This window comes from Telmatherina bonti (genome assembly GCF_933228915.1).
Source record: "Telmatherina bonti genome assembly, chromosome: 13".
NCBI lineage: Eukaryota > Metazoa > Chordata > Actinopteri > Atheriniformes > Telmatherinidae > Telmatherina > Telmatherina bonti.
Genome location: NC_136611.1, coordinates 33,124,425 through 33,144,516, shown reverse-complemented (window position 1 = coordinate 33,144,516; position 20,092 = coordinate 33,124,425). Strand labels below are relative to the sequence as shown.

The following is a 20,092-nucleotide window of genomic DNA, read 5'->3' as shown; positions in this document are numbered from 1 at the left end:
TCCTGCTAAGGATGCATATAATGTCATTTTAAGGAGCATTATAGCCATTAGCTGGGGTGGGTTTATGGTATGGATCAGGAATCTAATTACAGTTTACAGTCACCTCCATAAACACTGCAGTTCAAGTTCAACCCTCAGAATATCTGTCAGTGTTGTGCTGTCATGCTTTGGAGTTTTTGTTTAGTCCTTGGTTCTGGTGCCATGTTGTATTTCCTTGTGTTTAGCGTCAAGCTCTGTTTCCTGCTTAATGAAACCAGTTCACCAGTTCACCTGGTTTCATTAAGCCTATCCATTCCACTTGTGTCTTGTTGTGTTCCCTCTGTACATATGCCACTTGGTTTCAGTTGCTCTTTGCCAGTTCATTGCGGTTCCTGTATTAGCTTCCCTTTTGTTAGTTTCGGGTCCTCACCTCCACCACCTTGCGCCAGTCCTTTCTGTCTTCATGGCATTACATAAAAATATTTCTTTTATAGTTGCTGCAGCTGTGGTAAAAGCTGTTTATCATGGGAGAGTCGTGCATGAAGAAAGGAATGGAGAAGAGCATGAAAAAGCCAGATTATGGTCCTGCATGCTGGGACATGATCTCTGCTACAGAAAACAGAGCATGCATCAAATGGTAGATATCTGAAAGATTAGCTGATATCTCTGGGGAGCATTTGATTTTGTCATGTCGCACATCTTCACCTGCCTGAGCTGCCTCTGAAGAAGTGAAAAGGACACTCATTACAGATTAATTAAAGAATTGATAAATCCTCCTCCATAGTGCAGCCTCACAAACTCATCAGACATATAATTCTTCTTGTCCGTGTGAGATCTCATAATCAATGGACATCTGATTGCAGCAAACCTCCCTTACATCCCATCACACCCCTCATGTCCAGCATCCCATTTATTCTCAGTGCCACACAGTGAAAAGCAGATAATAGGGCGAGCCTTAATGTTTACTTGTGCCATCTATCTCTTTCTCTTTGGAGACTGCTCTCTGAATGCTTACAGATATAATAGACTGCAATTACAGGCTGCTGCATGTGGCTCTGCATGGCCTCCCCACAGGATTGAAGTGGACAGCGTACTCCTGCCGCACCAGGCGGGCTACGCTGCACCTTCAAATGTTAATGGCTCATTCACAGCCATTAATGGGCACAAGCTGCATCAGCATGTCTGCCTGCTGCTTTTTATCAGTGTGTCTTCCCACTTATATGGTAATATAGACGGCTACAGCCAGATATCAATAATGAGGCTTTATGTTCCCTCTTCTCTTTATGGAAATACGAGAATATTCACCTGCAGATAAAGTAAAGTCCGCTGCTGCTTTGTTTTCTGACAGCAGGTTGAAATGACTGGATTACAGGTGACATGTTATCACTTCCTAACCTTGTTTTATTGTCTTGTGTAAATTGAAACATGTCCTGAATCTCAGTCTGTTAGGTTTGATCATGGAGCCATGGAGGGGTTGAAACGGTTCACATCTGCATTCTTCTCCAGCTGCATCGGATGAAACCTCTCCTGTTCACTCTGTATGATGTTGATATGTCTGTCATCACCCAGAGGAGGAGAAGCCGGTGCTGACTAATGTCACCGTCAGCGATGTGTCATGGGAAAGCTTCCTCCTGTCCTGGTCTGCTGAGGATGGGGCTTTCGATGCCTTTCTGATTGAGGTTACCGACGCAGAGACGGGCGCTGAGTGGCAGAACCACACGGCGCCCGCCGATGCTCGCAGCCTCCACATCTCTGACCTCTCCCCCAGCACCTGGTACAGGGCCAATGTGTACGGGATGTACAGTGGGGGCCTCTTAGACCCTGTCTTTGCAGACACCATCACAGGTATCAACACTGTTAATAATGGGTTCTCATCCTGTCCTTTGCTTTCTTCTTCTTCAGTGCTTCTTACTGATGACTTCCCAGCTGCCATGGTCACATGTCTACCCAGCTGTGGTGTGGCTCTCCAGCTCTGTCTTTACATTTTAAAAAAAAAAGCAACTTTGGAAACAAAAATAAGAGACCACTACACAATGATCAGTATCTCAGGTTGCATCGTTCAAAGATGAGCCAGTGTAGAACTGAACATACCTGCCTTGTGTTTTGTGAATTGCTGGAAATATTTCTTTTGATTTCCAGATCAAGTTACTGTTCTTTAGAACATAACCTAAAGGTAAATTAAATTCTAAGAAAATAAGAGATTGATGCATTATTTGCAGAACGTGATCAAGTCAAAGAAAATAAATCAGTCGTTCGATTTTAGATTAAATCCTCTCAATGTTTTGACTGAAGAACCTCATTTAGAAACATCACTTGATGGAATAACCCTGATTATCACAGCTTTCATTGTTTTTACCTCTATTTCTGCTGAAAATCAAACAGCCTAGCTGTGCTTTATATTTAGAGTCATCCATCTTCCTTTTGTTGTAATTCCAGAGGTGTTCAGTAGGGTTTGCATCTGGAAATAGAGCTGGCCATGACAGCCTCCTCCATGCAGAACGTTACTCTCCTGGCTGTGTGGCCTGGAGCGTTGTCCTGATGGAAATACTCTTCCTGTGAGTTGGGAATAACTCTCTCTAGAATAACTATTCAGCCTTATTTGTATAGACCCACTTTACAGCAATGTTGTCTCAGGTCACTTTACATACACATAATTTCAAGCCAATTCATACATTTCCTATCATAGAAACCAACTGATTACATCGAGTCATGACTTCGATTCAATCCCCCATCCTGAGCTGCACAAGGCGACAGTGGGAAGGAAAAAACTCCCCTTTAACAGGAAGAAAACCTCCGGCAGAACCCGGCTCAGGGAGGGCAGCCATCTGCCTCGACTGGTTGGGGTGGAGACGACAGGAAAGACAGATCAACATGTACAACTGCACTTATTCAGGAAGACCTGCGGAAAAATGAGAAATAAGTTAGAGACGGCGATATTGGCATATATTTATACATTAATATATTAGAGAAATAGAGCGAGGTACTTCTCAGAGTATCAGGTAACATCCCCATTGCTACATAAGTAAAGGTTGGCTAGACTACCCATAACTATAAGAGCAGAGAGCATAACCTGGACAGTTGGGTCCCGTACATGCAGACTCCAACTCAGGAGATGCTCATATCTCATATCCATGCTCATAACTATAAGAATCATGAAAAAGGAAGGTTTTCAGCTCGATCTTAAAGGTGTGAACAGGGCTTTATTTGGCATCCTTCAAAAAACATGTCTGCTTGATTCCAGGGTTGCTAAAACACCCAAAAATCATTGTTCATTCTCCGGCTGGTGTGAGACACTGTGACCCCTGATGGTCTCTCTCTAGCCAAGGGAAAAGCAAATGAAGTCCTTGACAGCTGCAGCCCTGCAGGTTTTAAGTGTTTTCCTATCTTAACACACCTGCCTCAAAGGAATGAGCCACTGAGCCTGGTAAACTGTTGGATTAATTTAATATGAATTATGTGCATTTGAGCAGGGAGACATCCAAAACCTGCAGGATCGCGGATGTCATGGACCGGGGATGCTGACCCCTGTCTAATGACTCATTAGAGAAGACAGCATTACTCCAGTCTTCTACAGTCAGGCTACTGTAGCCTTCTACAAACTTCAGCTTGACTCTTCTTTGATTCTCACTGATGAGGTTTTTTTATTGGCTTTTAAGAAATGTAGACCTGTAGGAGCCCGTTTTTTTCCATGCACTTCTCCTTAGTCTCATTTTGCCGTCATGTTTGAACCTCTCGATGTCCCTGCAGTTCTTGAGTTTAGTTTGTCTTCAACCTGTGGTGGACTGTAGCTCTAAAAGCAGAATAAGATGTGCTTGTGTTGGAATTAAATTTACTGGTAGAAATACTCTGGGAGGGTTTTTTAAGAGTACTGAAAAACAAACTGCAGTGGTCTCTTCTTTTTTGTTCAGAGCTGTGTATAAACAATAATCTGGCAAAATAGAAACAGAAATAGCTTTCGATCCTGGCACATTTAAGTAATATTACCTATATATGACCTAGTTTCCCCTCCCATATTGCTAACCAGTCATTTTCAGTGATTAACAGGCTGTAAATCAGAATATGTGGCTAATTGGCGACACAGATATCTGCCAATAATCATGTGTAATACACATAAACCATGTCTCCATAACAACGAACAGCTTCATCACCTAACTAAAAGGTCACAAACAACCAGTTGCAAGTTTGTTGACATTTTTTCCATGTCAGCCTTTATTCCAACATTATCATCGAGAATTTCACTGATGAGGATCAGTCAAGTGGAAGAAAGATGGGGGGACTGATGGAGAGGAAAAAAAAACCCTGAGGGGCTTTTGTCACTTTGTGTGAGGCCTCTCTTCTGTATGCATCCCCAGTTCCCTCGAGCCTGGACCACTCTTCATTCTCATGCTGCCATTGCTCCTGGGCTCTTGTGCTAGGGTGCCAGGGGCTTCTGGGGCCATGCAGAATATGGCATGCGCTCAACACGGCCCATTGTCTGCATGCTAATGGTGTGGTGAAACCATCTTAACATTTTTCATTAGCATCACTTAATCCATAAAACATTCCCACTTGTGAATACAACCACTGACTAATTTGATCACATTATGCACGCTGGTTATCGTTGGTCTGCCGGGGAGAGGCGTCCAAGTGAAGGTAACGCCCTCCGCTCAAGAGGAAGTAAGGGAACTTTTGAGTAACACAGAGGGAGTTTCATACCAGGAATGATTGATGGAACAACAAAGAGATGTGGACAGTGCCCAGAACGAACTCCGCTCAGCTTCAGTTCATATAACCACAAGCTGGTCTCATAAAGTTATCAGAGTTGGCTGGAAGCAGCCCTGGGGTTGTGCTTGTAGAACTGCTTTTCAGCAGGTTAGCTGGCTCGCCACATACCTCCTCCAGTAACAGGCTCCTTTTTGTGAGGAGGGATTGTGTTCTCTCAGGTCTGGAGAGGGGTGGGGGTAGAGGAGGTGGTGTTGGGAGGGTGAAATCGGTAGCAAGCTAGCACATGTTAGCTGATGGATGTGGCCCTCCCTCTCTTCCACTGACCAGTTAAAGCCGCTCGGTGGCTAATGAAGAGTGACAGCTCCCTGGGATTTGTCGGCTGTGCTTCTCATTTCCACCGCTTCTTCTCACAACAAATGCCTCATGCTTTTTTCCCTCACAATAAAAAAAGGGGGTTTCAGGCTAGTTCAAGGACCCCTGAGACCCACACATTTGGTGTAGTGTTTTAATGAGCAGTGGCGCTGGGCTTTATTGAGCCTTTCCTGAGCCCACTTATATCTGCTTCTATCCAGACTGCTTTAAAAGCTCTGTCCAGTCCCTGTTTCCATCTGTTTGCTGCCGGAAGTTTCTCGGGGTAATTAGCTGCTGACGACTCATCCTCGGAAGAAACACGGCTTTTCCTGCAACAGCTAGAGACTCCTGCTGTCTCTCAGCCTCTGTCACTTCCATGATTATCTGCTGCTAATGATTGCCTAACTGCTAGATTTTATAGCACCACATGCATGCACTCATAAACACATGGCAAGATGTCTACTCTGCACTCTGCAGTATGAAGCAGCTGTTTTACAAAGCGTCTTTGATGTGCCTAGTTTTGTTTTACCAACCTAAGTTTGGTCATATTACTATGTAATCTTTTAGAGTGCTGAAACTTAAAAAAAAAAACTTGTAAAATTACTTAAATCTAATTAAGATGTAAAACACCAAACTATCTGCATTAACAATGCAGTGAATGAATTATAATTCCACTCCACTGATGGTAACCTGTTTCAGTAATGCTAATCTACGATGTTCCAGACAGTTTACAAACCGCCCCCCAATAAAACCCAAGGTGCTTTGCATATACGCAAACCATATGAATAAGCTATCAAACAAATGTAAGAAAAAGTAGTAGCTTATTTTCATCTACACCAGTGAAAGAGTAAAGTTATTGCTTGTTGTGGAAGCATGTCAAACATTAGCTAGCTAATTATGCTCGCTTCCTCTTGCATTCATACTTGTTGTAAAATTTGCATAATCATGTAGTTAGTCAAACTGCTTTACTAAACTTTAAGTCTGTAATTATTTATGTACTAGTCACCTTTAACAGAAATCCAAGAGAAAATAAAAATATAATGTAAACATAGTCAACCAAGTTACTTTAAGAGTTAATGTTGATGTCTGATGCTAGCCAAACTGGTTAGCATTAATCTCTCCAGTTTACATGAACAGTCTTTTAAAACAAGTTTGGTACTTCTGTGAGCAGATGCAAAGGTTTTCTTGTGGCAATGCTATTATATGTCATTAATCCAGGCAGCTTTATGCATCGGCTATCCTTTTTTTTTTCTGTTTCAGTGGAGTTTAAGCATCTCACAGGTTCAATTTAAATCCTGAATATCCAATGTATTCAGGATATTTTTTCTTCTTTAATTTGGGTTTTGTATAGTAGTAATGAGTAGACTCTTACCTGCAGCAGACAGCTGTCAGAGAGCTTGCTATTTGGAGAATCAGAAACAGTTTCTGTCCAGTCAAGCTAAAAACTACTCAGAAATAATAAGAAGAGCACATTTTTCTCTGTTAACATAACTTAAACCTGGAAAAAAAAAATATTGGCTTGAGTAAGGGCTATATTATAGATTTTTTACAGCACTGTCTTATGTAATCCCACAGTATGGGTTGCAACACTAGCGATAACAAGATGGCTTATGTGAACTGTCTGACGTAGAAGTACTGCAGTGTACAAATTCACAATAGGTATTAACTCAAAACACTGTGAAATTTATGAGGTTTGGACTGTTTAAAATAATCATCTACTCTTATGGTAGTCTACCTCTAGCTTCAGTTTGTCCTTTAGAGAACCTTCTAATTCTCCAAACGGAAAGTGCTCTGCTGCCTACTGCTGACACTGAATACTGAATGCTCTTACTCCACAAATATGTCTTTCAGTGAACACAGAGAAACAAAAAAATACCTGCTGCTGGGGTAGAAAATGGGCCCTGTGGGCTTCTTGAACAATCTTCAAAAAGTCATTACAGACTAAAAATGTCTAAACAGTAGTTTAAATGTCAAATGAGCAGCGGAAGCCCTCACTAAAGTATGATTTACTGAAACTTGCCAGAGATCAACCCTTAAGTCAGGGAATTTTCCCTTTTTAAAAGCCACACCACTCTTCTTGATCAATGAGTCACATATGTACAACAAATTGCAGCTGGATAGATGTGTGAAGCTCAACAAATGATGCCCTGCTGCCTCAACTCCCTCTCTTTCTTCAATTTTCTTGTTCTAATTCATGAGGACTCAGACTGATACACTCTTTCTGGCTTCCATGTTCTTCAAATGTTAAAGCACTCTCATATTACACAGAGGAGAGACACTGACTCTTCCCCCACTGTCGATCAGAGACCGAACCAGAGGTGCAGGCTCTCCTGGTCTCTGACGTCACCCCTGACAGCTTTGTGCTGGCCTGGCTGACTGAAGAGGACGTCTTTGACACCTTTGTCATAATGGTGAGCCATGCCGATGGCCTAGGCCAGTTGAGGGAGCTGGTGCTGGGTGGCGAGGAGAGAAACGCAACAATCACAGAGCTCATCGAGGACACAGAGTATAAAATCGAGATCTTTGGGCTCGTTTTGGGAAGAAGCTCCAAGTCTGTAAAGGAGACGGTGAGAACAGGTACATGGTAACAGGACGGCATCAAGAAGCTGTGATGAACTCCAGGGCTCTGGACGTGTTCTATGGGTCTATGTGGATCCTGTCAGTGTTTGTGTAACAGCATGAAGATGTCATTTATGTTCTAACTTTTAGTATCACACATGTTTTTGTCTACTAACCTGGTTACTGGGATTCCAGTAATGGTCTGTTCTGATAACCTCACGGTGGCTTATGATTTCTGTTGGATCAGGATGCTACTTCCATGTGGGTTTACTGATGTTTGCCTCCTACTGAAACAGTCTCACCAGGTTTTATGTGATAATGAAGCAGCTATAGTAATCTAGCTGGAAATAGGCACATCAGCAAACCAGCTGTAACTTTCAGGACATCTACTTTGGTCTTTCCTTCTTCCTTTGTGTGCTTTTTGTCCAGTCATCCTCCCAGAGTTATCCTCCAACAACCTGGCCCTTTGAGTCAGTGCTTCTTTTTGTAAATAGGTGGTGCTGATGGTGGTTGGAGGGTGGCTGGTTGTCCATGTCACATAAAACGCTTGTCTGAGCCTGCGTCCCCCTCTCCTCCCCTCAGGGAACTCTCTTGGGTTGCGTGGTGCATGTTTTACTTTTGTGTTTTCCGTGAAATGAGGGCAAGTTAATCTCCTCAGGTCTGTCACGCGAGATGCTGCAGCTCCCCGCTAACTGGGAAGGGTCTGTCAGTGAGCCTGGACCTTGTGAGACCCCCTTTGTCTGTCGCTCTTGCGAACTTTCTCCTGCTCCTTTCGGAAATGGGGGCCTTTCAGCGGCGAATTTTCTTGTCGACGATGTCTAAATGTGTGTCTTTTCTTGTCTGCCGCTTTACTCTGCTGAGGAACACCATAAGTGCTGATATTAGACGGTCTCGCTTTACATTCCTCACTATTCCGGGGACCGTACACATAATAACTCAATCTTCTGCTTTTTGTCTGTGTTTTGCCCTCTTCGATTCTTTTGTGTCTTGTCTGTGGTAGACCTGGGTTCACCCAAGGGCATCCGCTTCTCTGAGGTCACAGACACGTCTGCCACCGTCCACTGGGTGACCCCAAGAGCTCGGGTGGACAGCTACCGCGTCACCTACGTGCCTGCACATGGAGGTCAGTATCACTATGAGCATGATGAAACCGATGAAACGATGAAACCTTTGTATTAAATTTTACAAGTTTAATACAAAACAATCCCCAAAAAATGGCAACTAAACTTAAAGACAAAAGGAGACACTGAGAGAGATACTAATTTAACTCTCGACTATATCAATGGTTACAATAGCCACGTTTCATTGTTAAAATCAAAGTAAACTTAGTTTTCTAGCTTATCAATTAATCTACAGCCAGTATGGCCATTTTGACCAGTTTCCTCATCGGCAATGTTCCCACCAGTGATGGAACGATGCTGCCCCCTAGTGGCTACAAGCAGACACGTTTTATAATTGTAACGTGGAGACAAACAACTGAAGTGACATGTAACATGAGCAGGTTGCTTATTCATATGCTCAATTAAGTCTCAGTTTTTACAACAAAATATAGCAAAAAAGAAAAGAAATCCACACACTGAATCCCAACAAGTTGGAAGTTAAATGTCCAAAGAGACAAAAGCAAAATAAAAAACAAAAAAAACAGCATGTTTACATGGTTAAAGTAAAAAACTTAATATATAAATACTAACATATAAAATAGCAAGGCGGGTTGTTAAAATATTATTTAACAAAGTGAATTCCTTTTCCTGTCAAATCAAATGTCAAATAAACAAGAAATGTCCATTTCAACATTTGAGCTTCCTCCAGATTAAATCCGACTCTTCTTTAAAGATCCACTTTGACTTTAATCTGCCAAATCAGAAGTTAAATTTGCTGATGTGCACATCTGGTTTGTGGGATGTAAAAACATGAAAATGCTTGAAGCTGTTTCATCCAAACAGCTTTTGATGCTGTGATGCTCTTTGAATAAAGACCAGACGTTTAGATGAATTCACATGAATTAAGATGTTCTCTTAACCTTCAGGCAACGCCAAGACACTGACAGTGGACGGCTCCGAGTCTCAGACCGTGTTACCCAACCTGACGCCCGGGGTCACGTATGAGGTCACCATTGTTGCCGTCAAGAGCCAGCGGGAGAGCGAACCTGGATCTGACAGCGTTACCACGGGTAACTGACATCACAAGCACACAGCTGCACACACCAGCAACACATTTAATCAGAAGCAAGTTAAAATAAAACTAAATGCAGACGCAACGTTTATAAATAGAAATATTTAATGATTGCGCCAAGTTAGCTTTAAATTAGGTTAATTTAACTTAAATTTAATTTAATTTAATTTAACTTAATTTAAAAATGTGACTGATCACGCTGCAGAAGCAACAAAAGTAACATGTTCTTGTTTAAGTTATGACAATGTCAAACAATGTAGCAGAAAAATTCAGGTCACGTTAAGCCAAGTACAACATATTTATAAGCTCATCCATGAGACGATGCTCAGTGATCAGCCTGAAAGGACCACTTTGTGTTGCATAGTTGGGATAAAACTCTGCAGGTTCTATATTTACACCGTCATCTTTAGAGTGTGTGTAGCTCCCGGCTTTGTTAGACAGCTTGGCTGGAGGAAGAGCAACCAGAAAGTTGGGAGTTCCTCTGTCTACATGCCGAAGTGTCCTTGGACAAGATACTGAACCCCAAGTTTTCCCCCAGTGTGTCTGTTGGGGTATGAGTGTGAGTGTGTGAATGTGCCATATAGTGTAAAGCGCTTTGAGTGCTAAGCCTGACTGGAAAAGCGCTGTGTAAGTACATGTTTGTTACTTTACACTGATGGAGTGTGTGTGTTTGTTACAGCTCTGGATAAGCCTCGTGGTCTGACTGCAGTCAACATCACAGACACGGAGGCGCTGCTGCTCTGGCAGCCGGCCATCGCCACCGTAGACGGTTATGTCATCACATACAGTGCAGACTCTGGTGGGTTCACACACACAGGCAACATGTATACATGTAAACAGTCATCTGAGTAAAGATAATTAAATGTTCGTCATTCAGTCAAGCAGAATCTTGTTCCCTTGTAGAAGAGTTTGTCTGCTGTTTGAGCTGTTGGTGGAAGGCTGAAAGAGAGAGTAGTTTAGACATTAAAGGGTAAAATTCAGTTGACAGGATCATAAGAGAGTAAAAACTGAATAAATTCATTCAAACTGAAGAAGCTGTGCCGGCTATTGCTCACTGAAGGGAAGCCTCATCACCCGTAAACATGTGGAGAAAGTTTTGTCACCTCTCTTTGGGACTGCTGCAGCTTGTATGTTGCTGTGGATCAGTCGTCTCTGCACCAACAGGTTGTTAAAAACGCAGCAGATTGGCTTTAAACTAGGAGAGCGTGAACACATAACACCTGTTTTGGTGTCTTTTCACTGGCTTCTGGGTTGTTTAAAGATTTTACTCTTTTCTTTGAAAGCTTTAGAAAGATTAGCAACATCTTACGTATCAGATCTGGTTGAGGTTCTGCAGTTATCCAGATGTTCCCGCATCCAGTCTGAAATACAGAGAAGATCTAGCTTTTGGAGTTACTCCCACTTATCTGTTTGGTCCAGTTTTTTAAGTACCAAGTATATAAACCTATCCTCCTTGGAATTCCACTTGAGCAAAGCATGACATTTGTGTTAATCATTCAATCATTATCCTAACCGCTTAGTCTGATGAAGGGTCGCGGGGAAGCTGGAGCCTATCCCAGCAGGCTTTGGGACGGTGGGAGGAAGCCAAAGTACCTGAAGAGAGTCCATGCATACACGGGAAGACCACTGTTCGGACTCTACCAGCCAAAGCTGGATCGAACCAGCGGCTTTTTGCCACAGTGCTAATCATTACACCACCATGCAGCCCTGTCTGCTTGTAATATTCATTTTATTCTGTTTTTCCAATTCTATGCTTCTATATTCTCTCTTCCTACATGTTTTAAGATTTTTTTCTTACATTTAAATATTTTAAATGTTTATTTTGTTGATTTAGTTTTCAAATTTTATGAATCTTGGTCAACGCTTGTTGCTTTTAAAAGTGCTTCATAAATACACTTAAACTCAAATGTATGACAATGAGAATTTCTTATAATCAGGTCTGTCTTCACACCTCCCACAGAATCCTTCTGGGGGGTATAAAAAGACTCAATTGTGCCATTTTAATCAGCAGAGGTTAACAGAACATACCCAGCCGCAGACAAGGCTGGAGGGAAGGTGCCACGTTACTACTGCCATCTAGTGGAATAACTGCACAACTACAGCCCATCCTGGCCAGGCAGGTTTGTCTCCCTCCAGCCAGAACAAGAAGCTATAACTCTCCTCCATCTCTTTCCGTGTCTCTCCAGTGGCTCCAGTGATGGAGAGAGTGTCAGGAAACGTGGTGGAGTTTGAGATGAACTCTCTGACACCAGCAACACACTACACCGTGAAGGTGTACGCTGTGCGGGACTTGGCCAAGAGCGCAGCCACTACGACTGAGTTCACAACAGGTCTGTTTCTTCACTGAACTCTCAGCATACATCTAAACTGCATCTAAAATGTCTCTTTGCTAAGTAAAGACCAAGCACAAATGGGGAAAAAACGGGTACAACATGGCATAGCATCCTTAAAAAAGCTGTTGTGTTGTCAGACGTGGACGCCCCACAGGACCTGGCAGCCAGTAACATCCAGACGGAGAATGCCATGCTCAACTGGAAGGCTCCTCGCGCCGACATCACCGGCTACATCCTCAGCTACGAGTCTGCAGGCGGCACCATCCGGGTCAGTCGATGAAAAACACGTCTGATCCTGTTCCATTAAGACGGCCATGAATGTGTGTAACTGATCAGCTGTTTGGGAATGACGTGTGTGACAGGAGGTGGTCCTGAGCCCCACGGCGGTGTCGTACAACATGGCCCAGCTCAGCGCCTCCACAGAGTATTCAGTCAGGCTGCAGGCTATCGCTGGTCCCAAGAGAAGCAGAGTCATCACGACCATCTTCACGACCAGTAAGTCCATTCCTGAGGCTGCAGAGGTGATGCCAAGCCCAGCATATCAGCTGTTGCTCCACGTTTAGCAGCAGGATGCCAATATGTTCCAGCTTTTTCAAAGTCTAACATTTCCTCTGTAACTGTTGCAAACACTGCCGATGTAGTTTTAATGTCTGTTTTTGCCATTTTCAAATATAAGAAACTTTAAAAAATCATTAAATGGCACAGTTTCCCTCTGCATACGGACAAGTTGGTCCTCGTTGTGCTTTCAGATCAGTCCAATAAGTTTTCCTCTTGTTTTGACTGAATGAAACGTTCCTGAGCACAGTGGGAACTCTGGCTTGGTTTTAAGGCAGCTGGTGAAAATGAAACAGGCTTAAATGTTAACAATGAAACTCAAGGCTGCTTAAAATGTGATTCACTTCATCATTACTGTGTGTGTGTGTGTGTGTGTGTGTGTGTGTGTAGCCGGTGTGCTGTACAGACACCCCAGGGACTGCTCCCAGGCCCTCCTGAACGGCGACACTTCCTCCAGCCTGTACACCATCTACATTAGCGGAGACGAGAACCAGCCGCTGCAGGTTTACTGCGACATGAGCACCGACGGAGGCGGATGGATCGTAAGTCGCCTGCTGGCTGAACATGTGTCCTCAGAGCAGCATCAGTCTGACGGCTGCAGCTTCACGCTCCTTCAGAAAGCTGCTCGCTTTGAATCAAATTGACTTTATAAAGCACTTTTCATGAACTCAAAGATGCTTCAAAAGATAAAAGATAAGACAGCAAGAGAAGCGAGTCATAGAAATGTTGACTGAAATTAGATCAAGCGAAGCTGAAACAGGCAAACGACAGAAATAAGGCTGAGACAGCAGTTTGTGTTGAGGTCTACTGGGAAGGTTGGTGTTGAGCTGTACAGGATGCTGTTACTGCAGTCTAATGTGATGAAGGCATGAATAAGAGTCTCAGGAAAGAGGCAAGGTGATGATTTGATGACTTGTGATTTAAACTGAATCATTTTTTCATTTATTCCAAGTAAAAGGAAAGATTTCCTTGCTATTTTTCTCATCATACCAGCGCATGTATGGACAATGTTTCCGACTGGCTTCATATTCAGGTCCACATCCACTTTACTGAAACCGTTTTATTCAGACCTTTTGCAGCCTGGGTGACAGAAAGAACATGGTTGAAGTTTTTTTTTATTTGGTAATAAGATAATTAACTACACAGAAACTTCTGGAAATGAGCCCCTACTGTGGGGCTCACATGGGGTCCAATGGGACCTGCAAAATTTGCCCAGTTCATGCCCACTCAGCCCACAGTTATCCCTTATGGACCCCACACAGACATCCTGACCGGGACATGCACCCTACATGGGTCCTGTGTAACGCACCAAGTTGGGCTCCAGTTGACACCCAGTCAGAACCAACTTCAAACCCAAATGGACAAACCCAGGTGACACCACTGTGGAAACTGGCAAAACCCACATGGACCCTCGTCTCCTGACAAACTGAACCATTGTGGGCTCCACATGGACCTGCTGCTCCGTGGAATTTTACAAGAACTTTTAATGTTAATATTCAGCTTTGTTTCCAACAGAGTCAAAAGAAAACAAAGGATTCCTTTTCATGAAAAAATGCTGATAAAATGATTTATCTGCGCTGTTTTAATCCCGCTGTGTCTAAAGGTTTTATACCTTTATAAAGTTTAAACTTGTTATATCAGAGCTTTTTTTTTGAAGATTCTTCAAATCAAATCAAATCAAATCAAATCAAATCAAATCAAATCAAATCAAATCAAATCAAATCAAATCAAAGATACTTCATTCATCCCCAAGAGGAAATTCAAAGTCCAAGAACAGCTCGTCCAAGTTTTGACAGACAGACAAGCAACATTTATGACACACACGACATGACAGATTGTTTTCTGCTTTGCATTTCAGGTTTTCCTCCGACGTCAAAGTGGCCGACTGGAGTTTTTCCGCAACTGGAAGAATTACACGGCCGGCTTTGGAGACATGAACGATGAGTTCTGGCTTGGTGAGTTTTATTTTAAAAAGACACGTGGATGTGGTCTCGCTTCACTGCCCGCTTGCAGCCAAGGAGTCACAGATCAATAGTCATTCATTTCTTTTCCACGTATTCATTTTCAGATTAAAAGGTTTTTACTCAACATCTGTAAAAAGAAAAAAAAAAATCCAGCTCATTCTGCGAACGTCTGCTCCTCTCCTCAGGTCTGTCCAACCTGCATAAGATCACAGCTGGAGGTCAGTACGAGCTGCGAGTCGACCTGAGAGACAAGGGGGAGACGGCCTACGCTCAGTACGACAAGTTCTCTGTGTCCGAGCCTCGGACCCGATACAAAGTCCACGTCGGAGGCTACAGCGGCACCGCAGGTAGAGCTGACTCCCGTTCTGCTTTCTGAGCACCTTCCCGCCTGCAGCACACAGTCAGGACACCCCCAGAGACAGACATGACAACAGCTCAGCCTCCAAATCTCCGTCTGATTCCTACACCCGCTGAACGACCCCCAGCAGCTGATCGGGACTATTTTCAGCTGCAGACTAATCCACATTTACTGCTCCAGTTGGTGTTTGCAGCAGCAGGACAATGTGGACCGAATCCAAAGCTCATCACAGTGTGTGTGTTGGTGGCGATGGAAACTCTGGGAGTGTGTGACGGCTTTTTAATAACTTTAAGTAACACTGAAAGTCCAGAGAAGTGCAGAAAATGGGAGGATTTTAGCCGATAAAACTGTGACAACTCTGCAAATCTAAAACAAAAGAACATTTTTCTGATTTATTTCAAATCAACTTTTCATTCGTCTCAGATTTATTTTAAAAGAAAACTTCCAGTTTTCCATCTTATATGTCTGCAATAAAAAAAAACCTTTTTCCCCCATTCATTTAATTATAGAGAAAAGTAAATGTGGTTTGAATCTAAATCCTATATGTGTGCACATGTTCAAACAGGCCAGTGTTACTGCAGCACTTTGCTTTTAATGACCACTGTCATATTATTGTAATTAAAATATTTATTATGTTACATTATGACCTACGATATCGTTATTCACGCTCGGTACGATCAAATAATTATCGTTCAGGATCTTTTTAATGCCAGAAAAGACTAAAAAACTTTAGAAAACAAAGATGATTTACTTTGATGGTAATGTTATGTTCTCATTTCTTAATGTAACGCTTCAGCTGCTCATAACGCCGATCATTTTCACTCTGTTGTGTATTTTTATAGGCGACTCCATGACCTACCACCACGGTCGCCCATTCTCCACTTACGACCACGACAACGACATCGCCGTTACCAACTGCGCTCTGTCCTATAAGGGAGCCTTCTGGTATAAAAACTGCCACCGGGTGAACCTGATGGGACGATACGGAGACAACAGTCACAGCAAGGTGGAGTATCCTTCAGTCCAGCAGAACTGAGGCTGCAGTTGGAGGATTTATGGGAATTTTACTCCATATGATGAGAATACCAGCAATCATGTCAAACCTCCAACTCCTGTGTTAGAGGACGACCATTTTATCCACTTACTTATAATAATTTCAAGTTTAGTATCAAATTTAGGGGTCAATTCATGGTCCTGACTCTTCTTTTGAGGTTTATTTTCTAGCTAATTCCATTATTACAGAACAACATGGTAAGAAATAACAACATAAACAGTGTACAGTTTATTACATGAGCATTCAGAAGTTTAGAGAAAATTGAATCAAGTTCACCTGTAAAAGTTAAAGTGCATCCCATAGGAAGACTAATATGCCTGAGTTTTGTGCAAAATAAAGTTCAAGAGCTCTGTTGCTTTCACTTTGAGAACATACTGTCTCATAAGAACTAAAACCCACATCTAGTTGACACATTCTTTAAGTTTAGAAGTTGGAGTACACCTCCTTTAACACTAAATCCTCCCTTGTGACTTTATTGCAATGCAATGCATCCATCTGTGTGTGTTACAAACCCCCAGCTTGCCCGGGAAAGAGGGGGGTGTTGCAAACTTTAAACTAGGAAAGGTGAAAACAAACAAATAAAAGCCTGTAGCACTTCATGTAAGGACCTGTGTCCAACTGGACAGTCCACCAGCACCGTCCTACGATGTCCTCTACTGTTGGATTTCATGCTTGTGTTGTTCTCAAAGTGTCGGCTAAATGACTGTAGAATAGAATAGAAAAACAAATCTTTAATTAAAAGGATTTATTCACTGGGTGTTGTTTCGTGACAAACAGACAGAATGAATGTGCAATAACACAACACGTTTCTATTAAACGTAATGGCTTCACAATCCAGCTGAATAATGTTCATATGAAACCAAAGTATGAACCAATGAACCCAGCTTTGAACCAAAATATGCAAGATCCACAAACTACCCCCTTTGGTCGACAACCAATATCACGTTGCAAAAGATTAAAGTCTAAAACAGACCAAACTAAATCAAAGTGCAGCAAAATGAGCAAATCACACCTGCCTGCCCTGCAGGCCAGCTGGCGAGCTGGGACCAGCAGGGATGGAACAGCCTGCCAACCACAGGTGTGGAGCTATGCAGCCAGTCACTGGTCTAAACCAGGGATCCCCAATCCTGGTCCTCGAAGGCCGGTGTCCTGCAGGTTTTCTAGCTGTTCCTGCTGAAACACACCTGACTCAGACTCAGACAAGCCCCCCACATGTCTGCTAAATTCATTAGAATCAGGTGTCTTGCAGTTGGGACACCTGAAAAACCTGCAGGACACCAGTCCTGGACTGGGAATCCCTGGTCTAGAGGGGATCACACAGCCAATGCTGCATAGTCTGGCTGATGGGATGGATGTGACGATATGTTGGAGTGATGCAGACATGCCAGCTGAGCTGAAACGTATCTAAACTATTCATAAGTTATTTATTCATGTTCAGGTCAGATGCTTCCTTCAACGTTAGGCAGGGTGCCTTAGGAGCAGTCATCCTCCAGGAGCAGCTCACATTACCGTGACTTAACCCAACTGGGATGTCAAACAGTCCAGCAGGGTCCGTAGCATAAACGTTGCCATCGGGGGCGTGCAGGCAGATCTTTATGGAGGAACTGACCATTTAGAAATACAAGCAGTGTGTTCATCTCTAGAGATGCCCATTGAGTAAACGACATTGTCACCAAGTAAAATTCCAACAAATAGGTTTCAAAGGGGAGAAGAAGCTTTTCCAGCTGCACATCTGCAAGGAAGTGCAATCAGCCTGTGGTGCACGTCTTTCCCGTAAACTAAGCCATTGGTTGCCACCCTGATGACGCCTCATGGCTAAAGCAACAGCATCTGCAGTAGCAGGCGAGTTTGGACACACTTTCACGTTCAATATAACGGGTAAGTGTGTCCAAACCTTTGACTAGTACCACAGAGCTGCCATCCCAACTCAGAACCAGTTCCTAGTCCTTATTTTTGGTTTTCTGCAGGTCCATATCTTAAAGCACCTGGTTTAACACCTGACAGCCTCACAGCATGGTGTTTTAATATGAATCCACTTGACTTGTCCTTCACGCTATGTTTCTGTCTCCACATTCCTGTCTGCAGGGTGTGAACTGGTTCCACTGGAAAGGCCACGAGCACTCCATTGAGTTTGCCGAGATGAAGATCCGACCATCCAACTTCAGAAACCTGGAGGGAAGAAGGAAACGATCGTAAACGTCTGTAGAGCTCTTCCACCAACAGCAAGCATCATCAACAACACTGCTACTACTGCGTCTGGACTCCCCACAAACCAACTCAACCCCCACCACACACACACACACACACACACACCCTGCAGCAACCAAAGCCTCTACTTCCACACCCATCTGCTCCTGTTTGCCCCCAGATCAGCCCCCTCCTCCCCTCTGATACGGCGTGCAAAAGCTGCCAGTGCCGAAAATAGTCAAACACTCAGCAAACGAGACTTAAATCATTGCCCACGCAGATTCTGCTCACGCACCAAAGAGAGCAACTCCCTCCCATCCGATTGGCGCCCCCCACTCCGTCTCAGCATTTCTTGGGAAGGTGTGAGTGTGGCTTTTTGCATGATGTTGTACAGAGTGATCGACACGGTTTACAATTAGACGCCCACATCTGGGGTTCTCCAGAGCGACAGGCTGTTTATGATACAGTACAACATGGTCTTGTTTAGGATCTTGCGGCGCTGATTCAGGTGGATTATCAGAGAAATTCTATTCCTTGTACAGAACTGTACATTTATACATCTGATTAAAGCATTTGAAAAGAGATATTCCTCAGATGGCACTTCTCAGATGTCACACATCTCAGCCTAACTTGTCTGTCTTTGTGCAACGTAACTCGTCTCGATGTCACTTTATCCCTCCCCGACCCGCCCCCACTCCCATCCCTTCTTCATGCAAGCCAACATCTGCAGTGAAACAGATGGAAATAAAAACAGGAAAAAAACAGAGATGGAAAAGTTTCTTACCCTCCACATTCCATGTCAATGTGGACGGTCATGTTTCCATTCATCTTGTGAAGCCCCTGAAGGCATCAGGCTGCAGCCATAGTGATGTGTTTAAAAAAAAAAAAAAAAAGCTAAACAACAGAGAAAAAAGATGTGTTTTGTTTCTATTATGACTCCGAGGCAGGACCTATTATTCAGTATATAATGACATGCGGTGATTACCTTTTTTTTTCTTTTTGTTTTTTATTTTGCAAAATGTGAATACAGTACATATATGTGGAGCAAGAGAATGTTTTGTGATGAGAAAAGGCCAATTTTAATTGAAATTCCAGTGTTCATAGTAAGGTCTTTATGCTTTTGTTGATGAAAATAGTGTTTGGAAAGGCCAAAACTAGAGAACTAGTTACTCTTTCTACCCCTGCGATACCCCCCCAACCCCCCACCCCCTCCTGCTACAGCAGGATACTAAACCACTGACCTGTTAAGGAATGCCTGTGTAAATTAAGTTTGTTTTTATTGTTTTGTTTAGAAGTGGGTGAACAACAGGTGTGTCTCTGTAAACTGTATAACAATAAAACAGTTTGTTTAAAATGAAAATGTTCAGGGTCTTATCTTGTGTGTGTGGGGGGGTGCTTTTTGCTGAGCCACATCCTCGTTCTGTCTGGAGCACAGTCTATGTATGAAAGATGGACGGAGCCTTCGGTGGTTAAAAGTGAAGCCTATGTGGAAGTGCATAAAACTGCAGTTCCCCCTTCGTCCACTAGGGGCTCCAAACCAGCCCAAATCCCCATAGACTCCCATGTTAAAAAGACCAACTTCACAGCAGAAATAAACATGTTTACAGCCTGGTATAAAAATCAGTTTTTGGTTTAATAGGTCAGGTTTACCTTCATGACAACTGTGGGGGGAGTGAATTTTTTTTCTAATTTGCCCATTTAAAAGTAATTTAATCTCAAAGTTTGGCATATTTAGGGGCGTGTTCTTTTTATTGACAGGTACAATCTCCCGCTTCAAGTAAGAAGAACGCATGATTTAGCTTTAGCCCGCTTACCTCCGTTAGCTGGTTAGCTCCTGTTATCTCCGGGTTAGCTCGGTTAGCTTTTAGCTACAGAA

At 43.1% G+C, this 20,092-nt stretch overlaps 1 protein-coding gene across 2 annotated transcripts in view; it reads left to right on the top strand.

Annotated features, from left to right (window-relative positions):
* tncb (tenascin Cb) overlaps positions 1-19,517 on the top strand; it is a 62,236-nt gene extending 42,719 nt beyond the window's left edge. The window contains exons 11-23 of one of the 2 annotated variants that reach the window (XM_079251144.1): positions 1,549-1,824; positions 7,339-7,611; positions 8,594-8,716; positions 9,620-9,763; positions 10,445-10,564; positions 11,952-12,095; positions 12,236-12,366; positions 12,461-12,593; positions 13,044-13,195; positions 14,512-14,608; positions 14,803-14,964; positions 15,818-15,981; positions 18,115-19,517. In XM_079251144.1, the coding sequence (XP_079107270.1) occupies positions 1,549-1,824; positions 7,339-7,611; positions 8,594-8,716; positions 9,620-9,763; positions 10,445-10,564; positions 11,952-12,095; positions 12,236-12,366; positions 12,461-12,593; positions 13,044-13,195; positions 14,512-14,608; positions 14,803-14,964; positions 15,818-15,981; positions 18,115-18,225 (2,030 nt within the window). In that variant the 3' untranslated portion in view covers positions 18,226-19,517. The remainder of the gene's footprint in view (positions 1-1,548; positions 1,825-7,338; positions 7,612-8,593; positions 8,717-9,619; positions 9,764-10,444; positions 10,565-11,951; positions 12,096-12,235; positions 12,367-12,460; positions 12,594-13,043; positions 13,196-14,511; positions 14,609-14,802; positions 14,965-15,817; positions 15,982-18,114) is intronic. The other variant, XM_079251143.1, reaches the window with a different exon arrangement.
* Positions 19,518-20,092: the final 575 nt, after the last annotated feature.